Source organism: Crocodylus siamensis, chromosome 1 (genome assembly GCF_052110815.1).
Source record: "Crocodylus siamensis isolate JL-2025a chromosome 1, ASM5211081v1, whole genome shotgun sequence".
NCBI lineage: Eukaryota > Metazoa > Chordata > Crocodylia > Crocodylidae > Crocodylus > Crocodylus siamensis.
In genome coordinates this window covers 157064010-157090945 of record NC_143395.1, presented here as the reverse complement: position 1 = coordinate 157090945, position 26936 = coordinate 157064010, and the positions used below count along the sequence as shown (strand labels likewise).

Sequence of the window (26936 nt, the reverse complement as noted above, 5' to 3'; positions counted from 1 at the left end):
GGCAACAGATTGGGTCAACTGACCGCCAGGAGGCTGGGCCTGGCCCATATGAACAGAAGAGGCTGAGGCCAGAGCCAGTTCTCTTCTGGCAGCCTAAGAAGCAGCAGCTCTGCTGCAGGGCAGAGCAGAGCAGAGCAGAGCAGAGCAGTTACCATCTAGCAGCCTGAGGAGCAAGAGCTTTGCTGCCGAGCCGAGCCAAGTAGAACAGCCAGACCATCTGCCTGATGATGCGAGTAGAGAGAACCCCTGGCAAGGAGGTATTGCAAGAGGGCCAGGGTGGCGTTGGATTTATGTTGTAGCCACAAGGCTCATTCTGGGGTTACAGCCAGGTTGGTTTAAAGTTGCGTTAGAGCCAGGAGTTGTGTTGGTGTTATAACAGGTTGGCTTATGGTTTAAGTTTGTATTGTTAAATTGGAGGACCGGGTGAGGCTATAAGGGGATGGGGGAGGCCTCATTAGGAGCTCCCCAGTACAGTGGGGTCCTCCCAGCGCGGTATAGAGCGCTGCGTTTTGGGGTGGCCCACCCCAGTCCAGTGGGGGGCGATTATCGGGACAGACTCAGGGGAGATCCCCAATAGCATGGGGTTTTCCTGGGTGCCCGGAGCGGACACAGCATTCAGGTACCAGAGTGAAGGCACGGCAGTTGGCGCCAGGGGCACTGCATTTGGGGTGTTGTGACCCCAGCCCCGTGTGGTGTGGTATTTAGCCCAGAGAGGGTGAATTGGGGTGCTGTGACCCCAGCCCCGTGTGGGGCGGTATTTAGCCCAGAGAGGGCGAGGACCCCGAAGGAGGGTCAGGGGGCCAGGCACGGCTACATGCCACCTGAGCCCCGAGCATGGGAAGCAGGAGGCATAAGCCCCAAAGGAGGGGGGAAGCCTACTAGGAAGCCCCAGAGAGGGGTGAGGGCCAGTGTAAAAGCCCGAAGTAGGGCAGAACGCGCGGTTGGAGGCCCGAGGCAGGGCGAGCGTGTGATTAAGCCTGAAGAAGGGCGATTAGATGAGTAGAAGCCTGAAGTAGGGCAGAGCGCGCGGTTGGGGCCCGAGGCAGGGCAGAGCGCGCAGCTAAGCCTGAAGTAGGGTGATCATATGAATAGGAGCCCGGAGAGGGCAGGGCGCGGAACAGAGCCCGGAGAGGGCAGGGCGTGGGACAGAGCCCAGAGAGGGCGCATACATATTGGGGAGCTTGGAGAGGGCCTTCATCAAAGAGGTCCCTGTGAAGGGGTGCGTACATAGAATGCACATAGAGACATAAGAATGTCCGGTACACCTGTGAGGCTTGGGGCGTGCTAAAAGGGAGGCCGGAGGCATGCGTAGCTCATAAGGCTGGGGTGCACCAGATCACTGCATAGAGTAGGGCCAGTACGAGAGCACCGTGTCCAAGAGGACAGAAGGCAGCCTCCCATATAAAACTGTATATAAAACCAAGACGTGGCGGGTGAGAAAGAGGGTGCGTTTGAGACCCAACTTGGCATGGTAGGGGCGCCAGGGGAGATCATGGCTGCTCCTGCGCCCCACCCTGTGACAGCTTGCTTACTTTATTTCTCTCTCATCTCAGTCTTGCTGCATTCTGCTCAGATAAGCACTTTTTTTTTGCATCTTGATGCACTGAAATTTGGTTTGGTCTTTGCATTTTTGGGTCTACTGTGCTGATTAGACTTTGGCCATTATTACTTGTAAATATTATTACTTGTAAATATTCCTAAAAGACTGAATGGTGCCCTGTACCCATGTGCTTTAATTTCATTACAGAAATGTGTTGTGCAAGGAAGAGATCATGTACCCTGACCATAACCAAACTACTTGATTTGTTTCCTTCAACAGTAAAATCAGTAATGCAGTATGGCCTAGGTACTTTCGTATACCTGAAGTAAGTCCTGCTTTTGTTATAATAAGGGGCAATTCTCCCACTTACTTACTGATACCAAAATGTAGTCCCATGTGGGCATGTCTACACAAGACATTTTACTGCACAGTAGACTAGTCAACTGCGCAGTAAAGCATCACCATGTAACCGTACACAGCAGCTACTACGTAGTAAATTAGTCTACTGTGCAGTAAGCTAGTACCTGTAAATACAGGTACTAGATTAACTACATAGTAGTTACTGCTCAGTAGTGCTCGTGTAGCTGCTGACTGGAAATAAATTTGCTCCCAGTCAGCCACACCAGCATGGGGCTTGGTTCTGGCACTGCTCTGCTCCTGGCTCTTCCTAGGAGCCAATCAGTCCTGGGATGGGGTTGCTGTCTGCTTCCCTACTCAGCTGGAGGCTTGCTGGTAGCTGTCCTGCTTATCCTTAGATTAGCTTGTTTTTAGAAAATCTACCATTCTTGCACTTTCACTGTTGGTAATAAAGATACTGGTAAATATCAGTAACAATTGGTATTTTACAGCCAAGTTGTCTCTAACCTTGCTTAAAGCATGTATAGACAACATGGGGATAGAACTGTTGCCATTTGCATTAGAGCTTTTTTGTGTTGCTAGGGCTGATGGAGTTGCACTGGTGCTAGAACAAAGTTGGAAGAGTTCTCCCCCAACAAACTATAGTGCAGAAAAAGGCAATTGCCTTTAGACTATAAGATAAAAAATATCTGTTGTAAAAAGCATATATTAAAAAAATCTTATCTCAGGAGACTCCTGAAGTTTATGCCACGACTATTGAAAACAAAATGTTTGACTCCAGGGATCTTGGAGTCATTATCGATTCCAAAATGAATATGGGCCGCCAATGTAAGGACATGGTCAGTAAGGCTAACTGCACCTTGTCGTGCATCCATAGATACATCACAAGCAGGGCCAAGGAGATGATCATCCCCCTTTATGCAACGCTGGTCAGGCCACAGTTGGAGTACTGTGTCCAGTTCTGGGTGCCGCACTTTAGGAGAGATGTGGCTAGCATCGAGAGGGCCCAGAGGAAGGCCATGCACATGATCCGGGGACAGCAGGGCAGGCCCTACAAGGACAGGCTACAGGACCTGAACCTGTTCAGCTTTCACAAGAGAAAGCTGAGAAGGGATCTGATGGCTATCTATAAACTTAACAGGGAGGACCAGCAAGGAATGGGAAAGACCCTGTTGCCCTGAGCACCTGCTGGAGTAACAAGGAATAATGGCCATAAGTTGTTTGAGATTAGGTTCAGGCTGGACATTAGAAAGCACTACTTCACAGTCAAGGCAGCTAGGATCTGGAACCACCTTCCAAGGGAAGTGGTGCTGGCTCCTACTTTGGGAGTCTTTAAGAAGAGGCTTGATAATTACCTAGCTGGAGTCATATGAGCCTAGTATTCTCTCCTGCCCAGGGCAGGGGGTCAGACTTGATGATCTACTTAGGTCCCTTCCGACCCTACATCTATGAATCTATGAAAATGCATAAACAGTATTGTTAGCAGGGTCTAAAACCTATTGCAAATGATGTAGTAAGCGAATTGTATTTCTCTCTTCTCTTTTCAGCAGATTTTCTTAAAGCAAAATATGTGATGATGATCTCAAATGTTTCAGTAGTTTCTTTTGTTTGCAGTCCATTTTTTTTACCATCTTGGATTTCAGCTTTTTATGCCATGGAGTCTATAGTTGACACTAAATTGTGAATTCGTTGTTCTTTAAATGAACTTCAGTTTAGTACATGATACACAGCATGAGTAGTCTCTGTTTAAAGGCAAGAGCTCCTGTAAATGAATCATAATACACAAGGCAAGGTTAAAATGTGTGCTTCCTAAGTCCCTAAGAGATTTGAATGTTGTGCTTCTGTGTTTGAGACCCAGAATCTCACATGTTATTAGACCCTAAAACCACAGTGTAAAAAAACTGCCTAATGGTGCCTCTCTGAAGCTTTTCAGCTGTGTCATTTGCATCCTGGCTCATAAAAACATGCAACTGACTGGTTCAGAAGTGGAAATGTGTGTTGAATGTTGTTTAAAGAACTAAAGGTCAGTTGTTTGATGAGAGGATAAAACTGGAATACAGCAGACATCTGATCATCTGAAACTTAGACTATGGGAGAAACTGCCTTCAGTATGAGATAACATGGCCAAGCAGCTTTTGTGGTTTTGTGTGTGGTCTAAGTTGTTGGCAGGCTGGGGTAATTAAAAACGAGTTCATGAGAAATGGAAAGTAGCAGAAGAGTGGTAAAGTGGATCAAAGCAGTCCATGAGCTGCGGGATAGTCATAAATATTTGCATTTGTAATAATAGCAAAACTATTATTAAGAGAGTAATTAAAGACTTAGGTCTGAATCCAGTGCTCCTTTAAGCAGGTAATTACCCCTTACATGACTAATTCTAACCATGTAAAGGATATTTGGGGCCACTTACACATATTTTAGATACTGTTTCTCCTTGTGCAGCTCACTTTGCCCTTCGGAGCATGCTCTGAAGGATAGTTCTGGACAAATGCTTTATAAGAATCCTATTCCATCTAAGTAGGCATAAGCTCTTTGTAAGCCTCTGACCATGTTGGTTTCAGAATAACCATGATTAGTGACTGGAAGAGTGAGAGCTTCCTACCTTTTAGGCTGAAAGCACTTGCCAGAGAGTGAGAGAACCAGGTTCTAGTGCCCCTCTCCCTTCAGCCAAAGGAGGAGGGGCACTAGCTCTAATTACAAGGCCATGAGGCATTTTCAAGCATAAGTTCCTGTTGTAGCTGGACTGCAAGCAGCCAAAAGGGGAAGGTGTATTGGACTGTAAGTGAAGCAAGGCAAAGGAAATGTAGTTCAGTGAGATGGGCACTGCTCTTCAGAAGACGGGGTTGTATTCCCAGCTCTTGCTCCCACTTTGTGTTTCTGCATTTGTATCCAGTTATTGAATAACATAGATAGATGACACTGCAGCCAGTGAACAGTGTAATAGCTGTGATGCTTCTCGGGGCCCCATGTTAGATCGTGCCAGGGCGGGAGGCTAGATCTAGCATGGGGCCCGGGAAGCAGCCCAGCTGGGCTCACTTTCCATCCACAGCCTATGGTCAAAATGTTTCGACTTTCGAAATGTTTCAGCCAGCCTTGTTTTGTTTCAAGGCTATTTCAACAACCTTTGTTTTCTTCCAATTTTGCTGTTTCGACCTCAAAATTGGTCAAAAGTGTCGGAACGAAATGGCCAGTGAAATTTCTCACAGCCCTAGTATTTATCCACGTAGTGGGGAGCAGGATTTGGGCTAGTATGTTCTGTCCAAAGGTCTTCAAAATGGATTGAACATTTATTTGCCCATTTGACCCATAAGGCAACTAGCCAAAGATAGCAAAAGGGTTGCTCCATGCCTAGTACTGAGCTACTTCTCCTTCAAGATCCTTCCTGTCTCAGCTGCCCAGTGGGCTAGCTTTAATAGAAATGTTAAAAGATATGTTTGGCATTGCCTGGCCCAGTACTGTCCACTTGGTGACCCACAGCCTGCAAGTGGCTAGCTTGTGGCCTGTTAGCCCTTGCAACTGTTTCCCCAACAACCAGGAAGTAGGCGAGGGCTCAGGATGGACCTGCATGCCACCAGCCTTGGTCATGCAGCCTTTGTGGCAGGGGTTGGGGGGCTGCATGCTGCCTGTGTGGTGCTGGGCTGTACAGCACCTGTGCAGCTCTCATGGTGTAGGATGGGGGTGCTGTGTGCCACTCATGGAGCCTACATGGTAGGGACTCGGAGGAGGGGTGCACACCATCAGTGATGCCTTCATGGAGGGGCAATGGCTCGTGGGGGCCCACTCCCACAGCACATGGCTTCTGCTTGGTGTGACTACATATCAGCATCACACTGGCCTAGCCTATAGCCTGGTGGACAAGGACACTTGGCTGGAAAGTAAGAGATGCAGCTTTAAACCCTCTTTGGGTTTAAGAGAAGCATAGAACCTTAGTTTCATTTCCTGAGTAAGTGCCCAAACTATTAGGTTCTTGGGGTAAGAAGAGGGAGGCTCATTCTCCCCCTATTTTTTTGTGTGGCTTACATGGAGTTGTACATCTTCTTGGCAGGGAGTAGGACCTCAAATTTGCATAAGTAGCCCAAAATGCTTCTCACCATCTTAAGGTACATTTGGATTTGGTCTATAAGTTGTATGCCAAATTAGTAAAACCATTTTTTCATGAGCCAACAAGCTATGTGTACATAGCTGCTTCAGTCAGAAATTGCATCTCCTTACATTCCTGATCTGTCCAGTTGTCTTAAATGCGCTATGTAGATCTAGAATTAGATTCTACTTGTACTCCAATATCTGTGTATGTTTAAAATAGGAAACATTTTAACATGGGTTAGCAACATATACTAAAACCCTAATGTAAACAGGGCGATTTGTATGTCAACATTTGTTAGGCATCCATCAGAAAGGCAAGCCTAGGGTTCACCTGGTCCATTAAACTTCACTTTCTCAGTGAAAACAAAACTCAGTGAGGAACAGAGAGTGCATTAATTAAGGTTTTGGCTTTGTGTAGCATCCTCAGTACTCTGTAGCCAAATCTTATGAGCAAAAACATCCTGTCTACACTGAAGTAATTTTTCACCATTTTCCCATCATTTCAGCTCTGAGGTTGTTAACAACATGGGAGGGCCTTAGAGGCCTAGTGTGCCTACAGATTTGTTTTTAAATATCTTTTGTAACAATGAATGCTACTCAGTACTCGACACACTGCTTAAGTCAACTATCTACACCACTGGCAGGTGTGCCACGAATTAACCCCGCACCCTCCTCAAGTGGCACTCTAATCCTCTCTCTCTGCCTGATCTGTTGCTCTGCTTTCTGCTCTCTGCCCTACCTATCACTGTGCTGCCTGTCCACTCCCCAGTGTGCCATGTGCCACACACAGGGTGCATCTACATGTGCACTTTACTGCAGAGTTGACTAATTAGCTGGGCTTGCCCAACATTTGTATAGATTGGGCTCTTTACTGGGTCTTTTTAGGTGCTTTTATCTAATAGCTGTTTGAATAAAAAAACCCCACTGAAGTTCCTGATCTATACAGATGCTGCAGAGTCAGGTCAAAGTAACATGCTGCTTCTTCCAGTAAAGCATGTTTTGCATTTTTTTCATGTCTGTCAGAGGCCAAAATCCTAAGGCCCTTATATTTCATACAGGAGCAATAGAAAGCTTAAAATATTTTGTTTTGTCACAGTTCACCTTAATATTAAGGTGCTTCCTCAACAAAATGTAGATGGTGTTTTTGCTGTTGCTGTGCATTTGCTATCTTAAATCTTTAATTTCAGATTCCTATGCTTTATTCCACACAGGTAGTCCTACTAACTGAACCAACTTTACATACATTTCATCAATTACCTCTACCCATCATGCTTCTTTAGAAAGTGATGATTTTCCAGTGGAAATCTTTACTCTTTTACTTCTCCATTTAGTTTTCTGATGTGACTGTTAAGAAAAACACTTTGTTGTCTTCAGTCTTTTACTTTTCCATTTAGTTTTCTGATGCAACTGTTTGGAAAAACACTTTGTTGTTTATTGCCGGTCTTAACCAAGAATGGGCCTTTGTGTGCTACTTTTATTTTCTTCCTCCTTCAGGGAATTTCTGTTTGGGAAGCTATTCTTCTTGCAGCAGGGTTCTGGCAACTGACTTCAGTGCTTCCTAACTTCCTACAGTATAAGTAAGGCTTGCAATAAGAGAGAGCCCAACAGTCTTGAGGAGAAGAATGCACTGGTTAGAAAAATCTTACGTAGCTTGCCCCACCTACTGAATTAGCAATAATTGATAACAACACAAATAGGGAAAAATACATAAGAGGAATTTCAGAATCTACAGGAAACTTCAGTGGCTTTAGTTCACATGTAGAACACAAATTAGAACCAGTTAAGGGGATCATGCAAGATTAAAGGTGCTGCCCTGCACCTCACTTCTGCCATGAATTTTGTAGGTCCCTAGAAAAAGAGAAAGACGGGGAAAGGGAAAGAGGGGGAAGAAACTATGAGGACCAGCTGCCAGATCCTGCCTGCCCTCCCCAGCAGTGCAGGCGCCCGGGTGAGTGGCAGCCACCATCCTGCTTTTGGTTTCCTTCCCGCCCCCCCCGCCCCCAGCACCATGGCAGGCACCAGGGGCAGAACACAGGCAGGGATGCAGTCAGCGGTTCTACTGACACTGCTCCTGTGTCTATGGCTGAGTTTGTGAAGTGCTAAGCACCGCCACAGGCACAGGGGCAGGGTCAGCAGAACACACACAGAACCCTGCCTGTGTTATCCTACCCCCAGTGCCTGCCACTGCACTGGGACCTGTGGCTGCTCCAGAGAAATGTATCTCCACATGGCGCTAACTGGCACGTGTGCTGGGGGTTGCCTGTCCCTGGCTTTTAAAGTTTGAACTAGCTTCCTATTGATATTGACTTTTAATTCCAGAAAACTTGTTTACAGTTCCATTTTCTATGTAATAACAAATCTTTTATTAGTCTTTTACACTTTTAGTTATTTTAAAAAGTAAAAATAGTCATGTAAAAGTTATATAAAATCAGTATGTAAAAATAGTTGGGTAGAAGGGTAAATCTTTTACATGTTTAGTTATTTCAATACAGATCTGTGGGTTGACAAACCTATTTCAGAACACGGGTGTTTATTCTGACATGATTTGTTACAATTTCAGTCATTTTTATTGGTAAATCATTATTCTAAAATACGAGAATCCCCCCACCAATTTACACAGAAACAAATGAAGATGCAATTTACAACCAATTAGTTATTTTGCTTCCATTTTCTATGTAGATAAAACAATGTTTAGGTTGTGTCCCAATTATTCGTGAGATTGTGTCCCCATCCTTGCTTTGCCATAGGAGTTGAGATCAGCTGATACAGTTGAGCTTCCTAAACTGAACATCTGCAAAACTATGAGCAAGATGTTTTCAGCAAAAGCTCCTTCTTTGTGGAATGTAATTATCCTTTTGGTATGAGAAGGCCTTGATTTCTTGAGGAAAGCTCTTCTCAGTACTTAGTCTTTTGCTTGAATGAGGATGGTGTGAAGGAGCTAAATTGGCTTCATTTAATTTTTAAGAGTCAAAAAGTTTTGTATACTGTTTTTGTCATTGATGGACTTGTGCCCAAGACTTGTGATTTGCTTACATTTTAAAATAAGGAAAATCTGGAAAGAATAGGAGTTTTTTTCCAAATCAGTCCCTTACAAAAGGAAGAAATAAAGAAGTCCTGATTTGTCAGTGTATTAATCTTGAGGAACTTAAGTTGAGTACAGAAGAAAAAACTCCTTCTAGATGAATATTTCTGCTGGCATATAGTACAGGTGGTGAAAAATAATGTCCTGGCAGCACCATTAATAATTTTGATCTGTTTTATATCATAGGTTTAAAAGCTTTGACTTTTCTCTAGATTATTGATGAATTGCATAGGAACATCCAGCCAAGTCACAATGTAGACTCATAAGGCATGTCTACACATGTGCTTTACTGAGCATTAGCCTATTTTAATGTGCATTAAAGTGTTATATAGCTTATGCCCATTAATGCATATTAAGCGTCAATTAAAAAACATGTTGTTTAGTTAATGTTCATTAAGACAGACTAATGTGCATTTTCTTAGTACCTCACAATGGATTTAATGCATATTAACTAAAGTACATTAATGCACATGTAGATGCACCCACATCTTCTTGATCCCTCCATCTGGCTGTTGGTTGGGGTAAGGCACAGAGATTGTAGTTAGGCCAGCAAAGATCTTGGAGGGGACATGGCAGTGGTTCAGGCATTGTGAAACAGAAAAGTCAGTGGCAAAATGAACTTTTAATTTAAAATGTGCTGTGAAACATACAAACTCATTCTTCCTCTAAATGTGCTCCCAAAATACACAATTTTTTGTCAGTATTTTCAACACTAATTTCTGTTCTGACACTACTTATTTTGAGTGCATGCAGACACTACCCTATCCTGGGTATACAAGCTGTTAATAGCATTTTAGGGTTGCCCAGATAATCGGGAAATAGCTCTAAATACCATCTGCTTCAGGAACAACAGGATAGACCTCCTTGACAGATGAGATGATCTCTGAGAACAAGGCTGATTTAGAAACCCTGAGATTTTTTTGTTATAGTCTGATGTTTCACTGGCTGTTCTGTGACTAAGAAAAAATGTTTCTTCCCTGACCAAAGTTGCATGATTTACTGTGTGTTTCCTGTGCTAATTGGGCTCAGCCATGAACTCTGTTTGCGTGCTTCATTAGGCTTTTTTTTTTTTTTTTTCAAGGAACCACGAGCTGGAGCTGGATGGGGCAGCTATCAATGGAGCTGGGAGAGCGGGCGGGGATGGGGGCTCATAGCAGAGCCCCCCACACAGCAGTGGGAATCACCACCCCAACCCCTCCTCCCCAAGGCCTGGCAGCAGCCAGTGAGTGCAGGGCTTCTTTTTTTTTTTAAAGAACTGGAGCTGGGGCCAGGTGGGGTGGCAAGGGTGGGGCTGGGAGAGTGGGCAGGGGCCAGGAGGTGCTCAGGGGTCCTAGGAGAGCAGTCAGGGGATGGGGCCTGGTGGGGGTCCCCTCATGGTCCTTTCCCCTCTCCTCCAGCCCCTACTTACCATCAGGGAGTCTGGGTCCAGCTCCCTGCAGGCAAGCAGGCACTGCCCAAATCTCCAAAGTTCTTCAGATCTTTTCTGAATCAATTTGGAAAGCTTCAAATTGATTTGGACCTTTTTACTGGTCTCCTGATTCAATTTGGATTTGGAGATTTGGCCGCCGAATCGGGCCAAAACTTCTCCTCACTCACACACAGGCACACTCATCCCACCTATCCCTACCCCATGCCCTGCTCCCCACAGAGTACACTAGAGGCTGGATGCATTGGTCAGCTGATTGGGGATTGCAGCTAGGGAAGCACAAATGAACTTCCCCAGGTGGGAACCCTGGTCAGCTGATGGATCTCCCAACCATGGAAGTGCAGGATGTCCCCCCGCAGCTGGGGGCTCCGATCTATGCTGAGAGTCCCAACCACTAAAGTGCATGGTACACCCCCATGGGTGCCCCCTGGCTGTGTTTGGAGCTCCCAACCAGAAAAGGGATGAGGACTGGACACCCTGCATTTGGACAGCTGGGAATGCTGGTAGTGATCATAGCTCATAGCCACAGGGGGTACCCTGTGCTTCAGTTGCTGGGGCCCCCATTAGTGTTCAGAGTGTCCAGCCATGGGGGCACCCTGTGCTCCTGTGGGTGGAACCCCCAGCAGTGTCCAGAGCTCCTAGCCACAGAAGGTGATGTCCTGCACCCCTGCTTCTAGGAGCCTGGTCAATTAATTGGAATTCCCAGCTGCCCCCGCCCCTCCCAGGCCACGCCATGTGCTACAGTTGGGAGCTCCATCAGCTAATAGGGCTTCCAGCCACAGGAGTGAAGAATACCAGTGCAGGGGGAGCCCAGGATCATAATCCTCGGCTCCTCCTGCACAGGCAATAAGCATGATGGGATCTGATGCTCATTCCACAATCATGCCTCCTGCCATGCACATGTAGCATGGCAGGGGGCACAGTTGTTGGGATCACGCATTAGATCCCATTTTGCCTTCCTTTTAATATCTGTCAGTGGCCTTGGTGACTCTCTTAATCTCAGGCAAAGTGTATTATCTCCCTGTGTTATAAAGTCTACATTCATTGCTTTTCATTTATTGACCTGTTTATAGTTTGTTTAAAATGTTACACTTGTTATGCCAAAAAATATCCATACCTTGTGGGACCTCTTTTTGGGGAATCCCTCTTGGTAAAGTACTTTACTGGGAGGGCATTCCTCCATTCTTAAACCTCACAACTTAAGCACATGCATATATTTGTGCACCTTCAAATAATAATATGAAGAAAGAAAGAAAGACAGAAAATGTTTTTGTCCTATAGTCAGCATTCCTTCTCTCTGCATTTGTTTGTTGTTTTCCTTCCTGTCATACTCTGTTGTCATTATTATATGAGCATTTTGGAAAAGGGAGGAACTGTATTATTGTCTTCCATCTGTAAAGCTGCAAATCTTGGCTTTCTCTAAATATTATGAGAATGTTTGAATTGTTTCCTGGTCCCTTCATTAATAAATCACAATGTAAATTTAGCTTATGGACTATAGCCTATTCAGGCAAAAAAAAAAAGAAGAAGAAAAGAAACCTCAAATCGCATCTGCTTTGCATCATCAATTTATTTTTACCTTTGTTTAATAATTGAATGTACTGGAAGAGCTCCCAGAATGTTCCGATTGTATTGCTTTTTGTTGTCAAACTATAAAGTTACCTAAGGAACTCGTCCTCTAATTCTTACCTGCAAAACAGTGTTTATGCTGGATACACAGATATTTTCTACTAATATGCACATTATTAATGGTTCAGAATATTCAGAATATAAACCAGAAGAAAACTCTTTTAGTTCTTTTGCTTAATTATGAAGTTTTGAGGGCTTTTTCCATTCCTTTCCCTACTGGCAAGAAATTCCACTTCATCCTTGGCTCAGGAAATTCTTCCTTTTTGGCATAAAGGTCTATATTAAAACACTGAAGAAGCACTGTTCTTTAGAAGTGGCAAAAAAAGCCGAATTGGTTAACCACTTCTAATCTAGATTTTGCTACAACAAAGTTAACTCGTTGCATCTGAAACTAAACTTTGAGTCCAGTCAATGTGTGGTCTTCAGGCCACAAGAAGAGAATTGGGAAGATGTGTTTTTATTTTTTTATTTTTTCAAAATGCTGGACATTTTAAATGGATTTCAGGTAATTTAAAGGAAAGAAAATACCAGTTTATGTCTATACTTACCACTTAACTAATTTGCCAGTAAATTACTGAAGTTGCAGATAATTATGTTGTATTTCAAGAGAAGCAGAACACTGTTACAAACGAGCTCATACTACCTCCTCTCTCTTCCTTATGATTCTCTTGTCTTCTAAAGTATGATGCTCTTTTTATCTAACTCCCTGAAATGCGCTGCAATGCTAACGTGGTAGTGGTCATAATATAAACCTTCTAGCTGACATGAATAGTTTTGGATTGCTTCCAAGATCTCAAACTGCTGTCAGCTGAGGGAAACAGCATATGATTGAAAGCATCTTCTCATTAATGCTGTAACATTACACAACCTCATGTTGAGGATCAGCTCCCACTTGTAAAAACAGAAATATTTTTAAAACTTTTTTCTCATTAAATGTATGTAATGTGATATTAAGGATGGTGGAGAATACTGAATCCTTATGTTTGTCTACAGAATAGCTGTAGTATTGTCAATGGCAATACAGACTTTCCCTGTATTTCCCAGTCCTGGCATAGAGTGGGGTCAGTGGAGATAGTTCCCTTCCCCATTATCTGTTGAGACTATCCCCAGTTGTGGGAACTGCATGTGTGTGCGAGAGACATCTGTCTGTCATCTGTTAAACAGTTTTCTCTATTTTCACCAGCAAATATAGCAGCATTTCCCAACCAGTGTGCGCAGCACATTGGTGTGCTGTGAGGCACATCCATGTGTGCTGTGGAATTTGGGGCTGGAGCCACGCCCCCGCCTGCTGCTGCCGCAGACGCACAGACAGACATGGGGGGGCATGGCTTCAGCCAGTGATTTGCATCCATGCACTATGTTCAGCCGCACCCCCCACCGCCACCACCATGTGCCTGATCCGCACCCGGCCACTCGCCCCCTCCCTGCTCCGCATTCGACTGGTGTGCCATGGGATGGGAGAGGCCCAGTAAACGTGCCCCTGGAACTAAAAGGTTGGGAAATGCTGAAATACAGTAATGCTTGAAACTACTGTTTCAGTCTTTAGTACTTGGTAATCTCTGTAACACCCACACACACCCTGGGTTGTGTATTGTGGATTTTTGTGTGTATGTGTTTTGTTAGCAAGATGGCCCCTGTTGTTTTGGGCCTGTATATGTAAAGCCCTCTAGCCTTATTGCCCAGAGGAAGCGGAAGATCCTCCAGGCAGATGAGTAAGAGACGCTGGACTGTGGCACTCCCTAACTGGACAAGGCTTGGGTGATGTCACACCAGGTATATAAGAAAAACTTAACTAAGGTTTCAAGCTTTTTCTCCCGGGATTGCTGAGGGCTGCATAACTGAATTGGGAGCCAGAAAACCTGCTCCCCATGGGGGGATCTCTCCCTTTCTTCACTGGAGAGGCAAGCAAAAGCTATGGGATGTGAAAGCCTCAGGTGCAGGGAGAGAAAGTCTCCCTTGGAGTTTGACACTCCTATTTCCTCCCTCTTTCCCTTTTTCTTTTTTTTCTTTTAAGTGGATTCATGTCATGGGGGTATTGATCCCTGGAGCAAACTGCCCAGGAATGATGGGTCCTGGCAGTTACTGGCCCCCCTGTGTTTGGGAACTGTAGTGTCTCAGCATTGTGGATTAGCTGAGACTGGATACCCAGGCTGCACCTATAGATGTGGGCCCTTTTTGCTGTTTCACAGATATTGCGTTTGAGCCTAGCTGTACAGCTGAACTCCATCTGTATCTTTGGCTGCCAGATTTGGTCCAGGTTAAAGCCTGGCAAAGTTTGAGCCAGGGTGAAATGTGTTACTGCTTGTTGTCTGTCCAGGCCTCAGTTCAGAATAGGCCCAGCCAGCTTCTTGTTGCCCAATTCAGGCCCAAGCCAAGATAGGCCTGACCTTTCCTTCGAGTTCTTTTGCAGTTTTGTGCCCAGCAGAGCTGGGATTGAGACTAGGAATTTTTGGGGTGCAGTATGCTGACGAAAACCACAGTTAGCCCCTCAAAGCCACCATGCAGAAGTGGAGGTCTACCACTTCTCTAGGAGCAACAGAGCCCCTTGCAATGCAGAAGGATCCATGGTCTTGAGCAGCTCCCCGCAGCACGGAGAACCCAAGGAGCAGCTCATAGGATTCTCCAGTGTGGGCCCCACCTCTCCAGCCCATTACTGAAGGGCAGGTATAGGGGTGAAGGCCCCTGGAATTACCCATTGGGGAGCCCCAGGTCTCAGACTTAATGTGTGTTGGTCAAGCCTCCCCCAAGAGGGTGCCACCGATAGACTTTATTAAATGCCTTTTGGTTTTTCTTTCTGTTTTCTGTAATAAGTCTGTCTTTGTGTTCACACTGCTTGCAAGGAGGGGTTTTTATTTATGCAGGACACCCTAGTAATTAATTTAGTGTTTCCCAGGTGGTCTGGGTGGAGGCTCAAGCCAAGGTCAAATATATTTAGTACCCCAAAATTGAACCCAGCCCTTATTGCTGCTGACCAGTGCCCCACAGAAGGCTTACATCTCTTTTCTCCTGTAACCTATGAAACAAATGTTTGTTATGCCAGGAACACTTTTAAAACTCATTTAATTTTTTTAATGCCTTATCCTTAAGCTGTTTGCCTGTATAAGGCAGTGACTCCAGTAAGTATATCTTGTAGAGAAAACTGTCAGAATTTTGCCCCAATTTTGGTTTAAAGAAATCTGTGTGTGTGCCTTAGTATGCCTCTGCATGTATCTATCAGCAATAAATGGTTCCTTTACAGGGTACAGATTTTAATTCCATGAATATGAGTGCTTAATTTCAAGAAAGATCATAGGAATTAGAGACATTTAGACATGCATAAACTTAGAAGAAAAAGAAGCCCTTGACTGCATTTGTTGAGACTATAGGTTATAGTAATATTCAGGGGCTGCAAATTAAGCATGCAAGAATAGCACTCTTCTTGAATTTTTGGAAATCTGTTGCCAAGTGGTTTATGTCAGTGACCAAGTACATAATGAATGATATAGACAAAGTATTTGGCTCACATGTTCTCCTCTGATAAAAGAAATAGAAAAGCAAAAAATAGCTAAAACTAACCTGGGCCATGGTAGACAGACAGCAGTAGTTTTTGTAATATGTTGCCCATTTTTAAAGATCCCCTGGAAAACTTGCTGGAATAGAAAAGTCATAAAAAGATGGAGCTGGGTGGTAGTAGATATTTGTTATGTCTTTCCAGTTTCCATATCCAACCCACACCCTCCAGACTTCCAAGGATTTATCTACTGAAACTAATGCCAAACCTATTCCATTAATGTGTGATGAATCTGCAACCTTCAAAGAGCACTCACTCTTCATCATCAGGAAACAAGGGATGGAAAGAGACATCACCTTCTGTTGTCTTTGTGCTGCCATAAACCTGTTTATGTTGGCACAAAGACCAAGTAAACAGATGTTCATGTCATTTGTTGCACCACAAATGACCAAAATATGTGCCCACAGCAAAGGTGGCATTAATATGTACATCTTTATTGTAGCAGGCATCCTGCACAAGATTGGTTCCCTCAAGCCCCATGATAGAGGAAATCTCAGAGTGCCGCTCTCTAAGCAGGAAAAGCGAGGGTTTTCTGTTTGCCAAAAAGCCCCTCAGAAAATCATGGGACATATCTCTGCAAACAGGAAACCCTAGCTTTCCCTGCTTACAGAGACACAACCCAGAAATTCCCTTGGGGTGCATCTCTGTAAGCAGGGAAAGCTGGGCAGAGTCTTTGGGAGCTTCAGGGGCCCAGTGCTATGCAGGATTGGGCCCCTCAAACACCAGGAGAAGATGTGGCCCCTTGTTCCACAGCATGAACAGGTGAGACAATGGGTGATGTGTTTTGCCTAGAGAAATAGAAGCATAGAAAATTAGGGTTTGAAGGGACCTCAGGAAATCATCTACTCCAACCCGCTTCTCAAGGCAGGACCATCTGCAACCAGATCATCCCAGCCAAAGCTTGGTCAAGCTGGGTCTTAAAAACCTCCAAGGATGAAGCTTCCACCATCTCTCTGGGTAACCTGTTCCAGTGTTTTACTGCCCTTCTAGTGAGTAAATTCTTCCTAATATCTAACCTAAACTTCCCTTGCTGCAACTTGAGACGGTTGCTCCTTTTCTGTCATCTGCCACCACTGACGACAGTCTAGGTCTATCTTCTTTCAAAACAACCTTGGGTAGTTGAAGGCTGCTAGTAAGTCCCCTCTCAGTCTCCTCTAGACTAAATAAGCCCAGTTCCCTCAGTCTTTCCTTATAAGGCATGTCCCCCAGCCCCCTCACCATTGTTTTCGACCTCTGCTGAGGGTGCGTTCAGTGCCATTTTCCAGGTCATTGATGAAGATATTTAACAAAATCAGCCCTAGGACCAGTCCCTGGCGCACTCCACTTGATAGCAGCTGTCAACTAGACATCAAGCTATTGATTACTACTCTCTGAGCCCGATGCTCCAGCCAGTTTTCTCTCCACCTTACGGTCCATTCATCTAGCCCATACTTCCTTAGCTTGCGTGTGAGAATGCTGTGGGAGACTGTATCAAAAGCCTTGCTAAAATCAAGGTCCTCTGGTCTCCCTGCATCCACAGAGGCGGTCACATCATCATAGAAGGCAATCAGGCTGGTCAGGCATGACTTAGTGAATCCATGCTGACTGTTTATAATTACATTTTTCTCCTCCAAGTGCTTAGAAATGGATTCCTTGAGGATCCGTTCTATGATTTTTTCCAGGGACTAAGGTGAGGCTGACTGGCCTGTAGTTAGTTCCCTGGATCCTCCTTTTTCCCTTGCTAATATGAGCACTATGTTTGCCCTTTTCCAATCATCTGGGACCCATCCTGATTACCATGAGTTTTCAAAGATGATAGCCATTGGTTCTGCAATCTCATAAGCCGACCGCCTTAGCACCCTGTGCATCTTGTCTGGCCCCATGAACTTGTATACCTCCAGCTTTTCTAGATAGTCCCTAACCTGTACTTCCAGCACTGAGAGCTGCTCACCTCCTCCCCAAACTGTTGCCTGGTGCAGTAATGTTGGAGCTGACGTTGCTTGTGAAGACTGAGGTAAAGTAGGCACTGAGCACTTCAGCCTTTTCTGGATCCTCTGTCATAAGTTTGCCTCCCTCATTCAGTAAGGGATCCACACCTTCCCTGATCCTTCTCTTGCTACCAATGTACTTGTAGAAACCCTTATTGTTGCTCTTCATGTCCGTTGCTGGCTGCAACTCCAACTGCACTTTGGCCTTCCTGACTTGATCCCTGCATGCCCGAGCAATGCTCATATACTCCTCCCTATGTATTTGTCCAAGTTTCCACTTTTTATAAGGTTTCTTTCTGTAATTTAGTTTACTGAAGAGTTCCCTGCTAAGGCAACCTGGTCTTCTGCCATACTTGTTAGTCTTCTTGCACATCAGGATGGTTTGTTCTTGCACTCTAAGTAAGGCTTCTCTGAAGTACAGCCAGCTCTCCTTCACTCTTCTCTCCCTCAGACGGGCTTCCCAGAGGATCCTGCCCATGAGTTCCCTGACCAAGTCAAAGTCTGCTTTTCTGAAGTCCAGGGTCCTTACTTTGCTGCTCTATATCCTTCCTTTCCTCAGGATCCTGAACTCAATCATCTCGTCACTCCTGCCCAAGTTGCCATCCACTACTACATTCCCCACCAGTTCATCCCTGTTTGTGAGTAGCAGGTCGAGAGGAGCACAGCCCCTGGTTGGCCACTCCAGCACTTGCACCAGGAAGTTATCCCCAATACTCTCCAAAAACTTCCTGGACTGCCTGTGCACTGCTGTATTGCCCTCCCAGTGGATGTCAGGGTGATTGAAATCCCCCATGAGAACAGGCCTGTGATCAGGAAACGTCCATTAGCTGTTTGAAGAAAGCCTCATCCATCACTTTGTCCTGGTCTGATGGTCTACAGCAGTCCCCTACCATGACATTTATCCTTGTTGCTCTCCTCTGTAACCTTAACCCAGAGACTCTCAGCAGGCCTATTTCCAGTTTCATACTGGAGCTCTGAGCAATCATATGGCTTTTTTACATAAAGTGCAACTCCTCCTCCTCTTCTCCCTTGCCTGTCCTTCCTGAACAGTTTGTACCCATCCATGACTGTCCTCCAGTCATGCAAGCTACCCCACCAAGTCTCTGTTATTCCAATCACATCATAGTACTGTGACTGTGCAAGGACTTCCAGTTCTTCCTCCTTGTTTCCCAGGCTCCATGCATTTGTGTACAGGCACCTGAGGTAATGAGTCGATTGCCCTGATTTCTCAGGAAGTATGAGAGCACCTCCCCTATTCCTCGCTCCTGCTTGCTCTTCCCCCAAATGTCCTGCTTCCCCACTTACCTCAGGGCTTTGGTTTCCATCTCCTGGTTAACCTATTTTAAACCCCTCCTCACTAGGTTATCAAGTTTGTCTGCAAGGATGCTCTTCCCTCTCTTCATCAGGTGGATCCCATTTCTTCCCAGAAACCCTTCTTGGAACAAATGGATCTGCTGTGCTGGGACACATCCCAGCATAGCTGATCTGCTTCTTTTGGTGATATCTATTTCTAGCCTGTGACAGCTTTACTATTTTGTGAAGCTCAGTCTAGGAAAGCATTGGGTTTCCAAACAAACACTCATCCTGCCCTTCATTCTTCCTAAAATGGGACATCCAGATATGTGTGTCCAAACACTGTTCAACTACCAGATTCTAAACACTGTTTGCTGATAGAATTAAATTATTGATATTCAGTGAAATGAGCTTTGCAGTTTCATTGCCCTGGGCAGGTTTTCCCCATCCCAGGGCATCATTTGATTTATAAAAAAAACAAAACACTATCATTTCTGGTTTTCATGTTCTCAATGGACCTGCTTTCAATAGAACAAGATTTTTTTTTCTTACTTGGCCCCAATCAATAAATAAAAATTGTAATAATTTCAGCAATCAGAAATGAGCATTGGGTCTGAGATAGATAGATATGTATGAGAGAGAGAGAGTAGTTGAGATAGGGAACTATATTTTTGTATCTGATGATCTACTGGAGTATTTTATATACTGAAACTAGAAAGTGAAGTTCACATGTCTGTCAATATCCTCCATGTAAAAAAGAATTCAATTTTCCATTTCCATGCATATACACATATATGGAAAAATCCTGGCACAAACTATCTGAAGCGTCACTCATAGAATTATATTATATGAAAGCATGAGAAAACTACTTATAAATAATTTAAATTATGGAAGATGCCGGAAAACAAAAGATTCTCTTCAATGTGTTTTAGTTCCAAACTGTTTATAAAATCAATAACCAGATTCCTTTGCTGTCCTTCCTACATTAAACATAAAATCCGGCACCAAAAACAGAGGTAGATTGCAATAGAATGGCCCTAAAGCAATAGTCTGAGAAAAGCAACACATTTGGCAGCTCAGAATTTGACACTGGGCAAGCTTGAGTCACTAATTTACTGTTGTCTACTTTCTCGTGAGGACTTTATGGTATTTTCTCTCCTATTTTCCTACAGATTGGATGAGCTAATCAAAAAGTTTCTTGAAGATACTGATCATGAGAGTACACTGGATGTTGGACCTGATATGCGCAAGATCAAATACTGTTTTAATCATATAAAGGTATGTTCTCTACCTGTATAAGGATGTGTTGAAAGCTCCACAAATGAACTGAAAGCATTAGAGGACATAGGAGGAAAGAACTGGAAACCAGTGACAAAGTTTTGGAAAACAGAGAAGTGTATGTAGGGGCTCAGCAGGTCTGAGAAATTCATGGCAGACTGGAATAGATTTGAGAAATAGATGGAATATACAGTTAGGCTAGGAACAGATGTTGCATTTGTCCCTTGACAAGTTGTAGCTGTGCTTATCCTGAAACAGAAATATCCTGGGATTGGATTGTACATGCATCATCCTTCTAATCAGGGTTAATGATCAGCTGAATGCTCTGCCACTTTTCTGCCATTGATTCAGTGATGTGGTCCCAGGATAACTCTATAGATATATTTTGCAATATCCCAGGATAAATTGTTTGTACCTCTTATTTTGGAAACTTTTTAGGACTTACCTTTGAACATGGGTGTCTGTATGATTTGTTCTCTGTCCCCGGATAGTATTTCTCTTGGGATAGACAATTCTATGTCAGTTTTACAGTAACATATTAGCATGGCTTTTTGCCTGGAACTGGCAACACTACTTTGCAATGTTATTAGGCTACTTTGCAGTTAGTATCTCATGTAGCTGTGCCCACTGATTTACAGTCAGCCACTGAAAGGATTTTCCTTTTCAGAGATCCATAAAGGGACTTTCAAGCCTGTTAGTCCAAGTAGACAGTCACACAGTGATAGGGGAAATGAACAGAGTAAGAATATTATAAAAAGAATATCCTTTTTTATTTCATAGCAACTGATGACTCACACAAAGATTCCTGATAAAAATCTTCTTGCACCTGACATCACTGGAGACAAGAATATTTCAGTGGGGAAAGAGGAATTTAAGAAACTGAGAGAAATTCTTCAGCAACGAGACAATGAAATTAGTATCCTTCGTGAAAAGAAATAATTTACACTTAAATTGATCTGGTTACAATCTGAGGTGGGAGTGTATACGAAGTGGGATTGTTCCTTCCTTCCAATACTAATATACTAGGCATGTTTTCAGTTTTCTCTCTCTGTTTAGCAGCGTCCCAACTTTGGACTAGGTCCTGTTTCAGTTCTGGACCAGGTCAGAATGCTGGATCTAATTGTGCCTGAGCGAGGTTCTGACCCAGATCCAAACATATGGGTCTAGAAACTTCTCTGCAAGCAAATGAAAATATGTGTCTAGAATGGAAAACTCTGATACTATATAAAGAACAATTTATTACCTTACAAAGAATAGAATTTCCTGTAAGTGTTATTTTAGCCAAATGAAATGCTGCTTTGGGGACTACTGGACTCTGCCTTTAGAATAAATGTAAAACTTGTGTACTTTACATCCAACTTTAAAATTTAAATTAAAGCTGGAGCTTTATTCTATGTGCTTATTTAAAAAAATAAACTACTTAGATGTGCTTTGTCCATTTTACTGACTCACGGGAAAAATTTGAGTAGCTGGAGCCTAGCAAGATGTAGAAAGGACAGTTATTTTTAGCTGGCTGACAGAATTGCAGGCAGACCACAGCATTACCGTGTCCCTGAGTTAGTGGCTGATCTGTAGGCAAAACTTGAATAATGGAAGAAAATTGGCAAATAATATGTAAATTTATGGAGAGCAGAGATGCTTTAGAATTCAGCTTTATTAAAAAACAAAATTAACTGCATTCTTTGTGTTCAACAGTTCCACATAAGTTTGGTATTTTAAATGTGAGTGGGTTCTGCTTCTAATTGATGCTTTATAGTGATGAAGTTAAATGGTAGGAACACTTCTTAGTTCCTGATGCATCAAGCACCGGAGACAAGATGGTCATTGTAAAGAAAATTGAGGAGTTAATTTGGCTATAAACTTGGCTTAGAACACCTTTTAGCTTTTAACCTCTGGATCTACCAGAAGTGTTACTTCCTGATATAAATCATTATATTAGTTTAAAAAAAAACTAGTGAAGCAGCAACAAAACACATACCAAATAGTCACATACACTTGCGCCAGATGTACACACATGGCTTTGTTTGTATAAATACAGGGAGGACATATTTCTTGCAATAGTCAGTTTTAATCAGAGCTCCACAGATTTAACATTTAAAGCTGCATGCAGACATTAAAAAAAAAAAAAGAAAAAAAATATGCTTTGCCAGAAGAAGCAATGTGTTACTTTGACCTAGCTCCACCCTGTGTGTATAGATTGGGCGCTTCAGTGGGACTTTTTAACGCTTTTATCTACATCTGATTCAATCAGCTATTAGATAAAAGCACCCAAAAAGCCCCACTAAAGCATGTATATGTATGATTTATATAGATGTTTAGCTAGCTGGGTCCAGTGAGCATGATGCCTCTTCTGGGCATGCGCTGGGCTTGGCATGGGGGCACATGAAATTTAAAGTAAAGCATGGTTTTTTGGGTTTTTTTAAACATCTGCAAACAGCCTAAGGTTCCAAGTTAAACTCAGAACTTGTTTACTAGGCACAAGAAGTAGATATTTCAGCCTAAACAATTGTACAATTTACAACTAAAATGAACGCTGTGATTGCTGGGATGAAGGTATTGGAACTAGTTGTTCTGTCATTTACTTATGAGAGTTCCCAAGTATTTTGATAGTTTCTAGGAGCTATGATAAGAATAACTTCTTAAGGCAAATCATTTTTATACCTAGACAACTTGATAATATTCCTCAGATATTGCCCAATTTTTTAGCATGCATTTACCTGATACATTAAGATTAAAATGAAGAGTGTCTAAAAGTATCTCATAGGGATTCAAACTACCTGACCGATTTTTTGCTAAATGTTAGCTGAATTTCATTGAAAAATCTTTATGCTCCTTATTTAAAATATTTGATACCAAAAATCTTTTTAATGACTATGTAGTATAAGTGGCAGGTGTTTATTTAAATCCATGATTTGTGTCTTTTCTTTTATTCTGTGCTTGACAATCCACCTCTGAAATTTCAGATTTCCAACCTGCAGTTTAAGTTTGGTATGAAACTTGTAAGGCATAAGATAATGTTTCAGTGTTGTGGAATAATAAAACTAGATAGAATGTCACCTATTTAGAAAGAAAAATTAGATTTTAACATTTCAACTATTCAGCAGTGCTTTAAAATATTTACTACATTTATCAAAGCGTTGATTGAGTAGGATAAATAGCTGTGACCAGTAAGTGATTTTACTTATGCTCACAAGAAAATGAATTGACTATTGGGAAAATGAGTACAAATACATATACTTACAAAATATGCTACTGACTTTACAAATTTATATTCACTTGAATAAATTTTGCATATCTAAATAGTTCTATTAGATTCAACAGGGCTACTTGCATGATCAGGGGTTTGCAAGTAAAAGATTAATATTGTTTTCAGAAAGGCAATACTAGGTAATTTCCTTAAAATGCCCTGCAGATATTCTAGTGCACATGTTAAAGAAAGAAAAAAAGAAAACACAAGATTCCCTCTTTCAGCTCAGCATTGGCTCTAGTGATCATACAACCCTGGAGAGTTCTTCTGTAAGCTTGGAGGAAGGTGAGAGAACATCCACCCATGATAATGTAAAAGAGGCAAAAGATTTCAACCCTTCAGTACACAGAGCTGCTTTTCTCCTCAGGCGAACAGGTTAGTGAAATTAATTTTTCATACAAGTATCTAGTTTTCACGTTGTGACCTTTACTACTGCTGTCCTTGGCCAGCCAAGATCCCCATGCAGCTGCTCCTGCAGTCCGCAGCTGGAGGAAGGCAGGGAGAACTCTCTGACTTCACCGTCTCCCCCTCCCCCAGCCCTCCCCACACCCAGCTGCCTGCATCAACTGGAGATAATGGCAGGAGCAAGGGGTAGGTTGCTCCTTCCACCACCTGCTCCCGACCACTGGAGATCACATTTGGGGAGCAGCAGGTGCAGAAAGAGGCAACCCTCTTGTCACTGCTGCTGTCTTCACAGTACCCTGTACAGAGCTGTTGTCTGTGTCAGCGGCAGAGCGGGAGCTGCTCTGGGGCACCCCTGCTCCCAGGTCAGCTGGGGGTGGCGGCAGCAGCAGTGGAAGAGGGTGCATTCACACCAGTGCACCCCCCTGGATCCACCTTTTGTCAACAGCAGTGCACAGGTAGTTTTCAATAAACAGTCATGAATCGTGTTAAAGAACCTACTAAAGTGATGTATAAAAAAGACAATGGCATTCTCAAGATTTTTAATCAATAATACGCTCAGGAATGTTGGTAAGGACAGTAGGGGTTTGTGACTGATGCAGTAGCCTTGGACGCCAATTATGAAGGAGTACAAGATTAGTAGCTGCTGTCACCACTGCCTGCCTGGCCACTGCAGCTGCTGTTGGGCTCAAGATGCAGAAGCTGCTCATCACGCCTCTGGTTGAGGATGCTGTTCATTATGTAATCCAGGAAACAACATCCTTCTTAAGTGTTGGATTTTAAAAGGAAAAGGGAAAATCATGCAAATTGATGGAAATCAATCCAAGCATCATTAGTTGCATGAATTCTTTTAAGAGACAACCAGTAAGTTTCAAATTCTTTCTTGCCTTTTCTTTCAGTATAAGACAGTAATTTTTCTTCAGTTGAAAAAAAAAGTTTAGTTCTGCTTCCAGCAGTATCACATATCCACACACAAATCTCATTTGAAGTCCTTAATCTTTAAGGATATTAAAATTTATTCTTAGTGTTTAGAGTAAGCATCCTTGGTGTTCCACATAATACAGGGCAACCCTCGGCTTTACCCAACACTTTTCATAAAACACTGTAATAGTTTTTATTGTAATGGTTTTTATTAAAGCTAAAACAGTCAAACTCAGGCCTCAATTCAACAAATTCTTTCAACAGTTGACTAACTTTATAACCAATGTGAGTACCACTATTAATCTTAACTGTCTTATTGACTTTTGACCAAAGTACATAGTAGTGGTGCCCAACCTTTCTGGGCTGTGAGCTAGATTAGGGGTGGAGGGTCAGTTCCTGGGCTAGATCCAGTGCATGGCATCAGTCTGTGGGCTTAATCTAGCATGGGGTTTACAGGAACAGTCCAGCACATGGCCCGAACCTGCACACTAGAGTGGGCCCACTGCTTTGCCCCATATGCTCTGGATTGGACCCTGGCTCTGGCCCCACATGTGCTAGATCGAGTCCTAGCCCCATGCATACTGAATTGGACCCACTGACTTGGATCCAGTCCCAGCCCCATGAGCACCAGACTGGGCCCGCAGCCCCAGCCTTGGTCTTGCACATAGCAGATCAGACCCAGTGGCCCAGCCACACATGCCAGCCCAATCTGGTGCACAAGATCATGCTGTCTGGCCATGGGCTTGGAAATATGGTGATGGGGGAGAAGTGGCAGCATTAATTACCACTGCTGCCTGGATGCAAAATTTCCAGACATCTGGGGAGCACCGTAGGCCAGATATTACTGCTCCACAGGGCAAAGTTTGAGTAGCACTAGTATGTAGGAGCAAAAGCAGAATTCTTGTTTACCCCCACACCTCTGCTAAAGAGGAGGTTTTGCCTTTCTCTGTAACAGAGGTGTGGCCCTTTTCCTTGAATCACTGGAATGTATTTTAACAAACCTTGCAGCAGCAAGACATTGGCTACCATTGTCCCCCTGCTTTACATATGGCTGGTTACAGTCTTGTGCCTTGTAGTTGTGTCAGAGATGATGGTGTAGTTTTACTAATGGACTAGACGAAGGGTTTGTATAGGATGGTTTAGATAGGCCTTGCCTCTGGCAGGGGGTTGAACTAGATGACCTCTGAAAGTCCCTTCTAGCCTACTTTTCTAGTATGCAAATATTAGAGCTTTCTGTGAAAAATGTTTAAATTACTGTGGAGAAGTTTTCAAGAATTGTTATCTTACCCAAGCAAGTTAGGAAAAGCTGAATTTACATGAAAAAAAATATTTGTTTAATATAGCCTATGCACTAAAAATACCTTTACCATGTGAGGATGATCTCTTCAGAAGGGCTGTTTCTCCTCTTAACAACTGAAATAGAATTTTTTAAGAATTTTTTTAAGTGAAGCTAGTACAGTGGTTTCTGCACTTTCTTCTAATAAGGAGGTTTTCTTTAAGAGTATTTAAGAATAAGTATGCATTGTTGGGGCGGGGGTTCACTAACATTTAGGCACATACTGTTACCCAATTTTTTAATTATTGTTTTATTTGGAACAGATGGGGGATACAGATAGGGAATGTTCACATCATGATGGAACAATTTCTTGGGGAGTTTTAATTAATAAAAATAAATATAATTGACTCATTGCTTGTGGGCATGTGGAAGAATAAGTCTTAAGAAAGCATCTGCATGAGGATAGAGGACAGTGGTTTGGCATGGGACTTCTGGAATAAGATTAAAGATCATAACATACATTCTAAACACCACCTTCTTGTCCTGGGGGTAGTTATAGGTTTTCTTCATTCTTTCCAATCCTTTTCCTACTAAATGACAAGTATTCTGTCTGTAACATTTAAAAATATATATTTACAGAATTGTTATTTCCCTAGAAGGTAGACAACTCAGCAAAGATTGGAAAGCAGAAGTTAAATCTGAATGTTCCATTAGGGTCACAACTTTGTTTTATAATCAGTCAGGTAAATCCCATATTTTCTCATATATAATATGCACCTTTCCCCAAAAATCAGCCCCCCAAAATTGGGGGTATGTATTCAGCAGGGAAGCTGATTTTCTGCTGAGGATAGAAATACCCTGCTTTGATTCCTGCTTCACAGGGCAGCA

At 43.2% G+C, this 26936-nt stretch overlaps 1 protein-coding gene across 5 annotated transcripts in view; it reads left to right on the top strand.

The window, feature by feature from the left end:
• Nucleotides 1-26936, top strand: part of KIF6 (kinesin family member 6) — a 421087-nt gene that overhangs the window by 184925 nt on the left and 209226 nt on the right. For all 5 annotated transcript variants that reach the window (XR_016442273.1, XM_090046733.1, XM_090046752.1 and 2 more), the window contains 3 exons: nt 20097-20202; nt 20983-21118; nt 23615-23824. Coding sequence is in view for 4 of the 5 variants with exons in the window: in XM_090046733.1 (XP_089902859.1) it covers nt 20097-20202; nt 20983-21118; nt 23615-23824 (452 nt within the window). In the remaining variant the exon portion in view is untranslated. The remainder of the gene's footprint in view (nt 1-20096; nt 20203-20982; nt 21119-23614; nt 23825-26936) is intronic.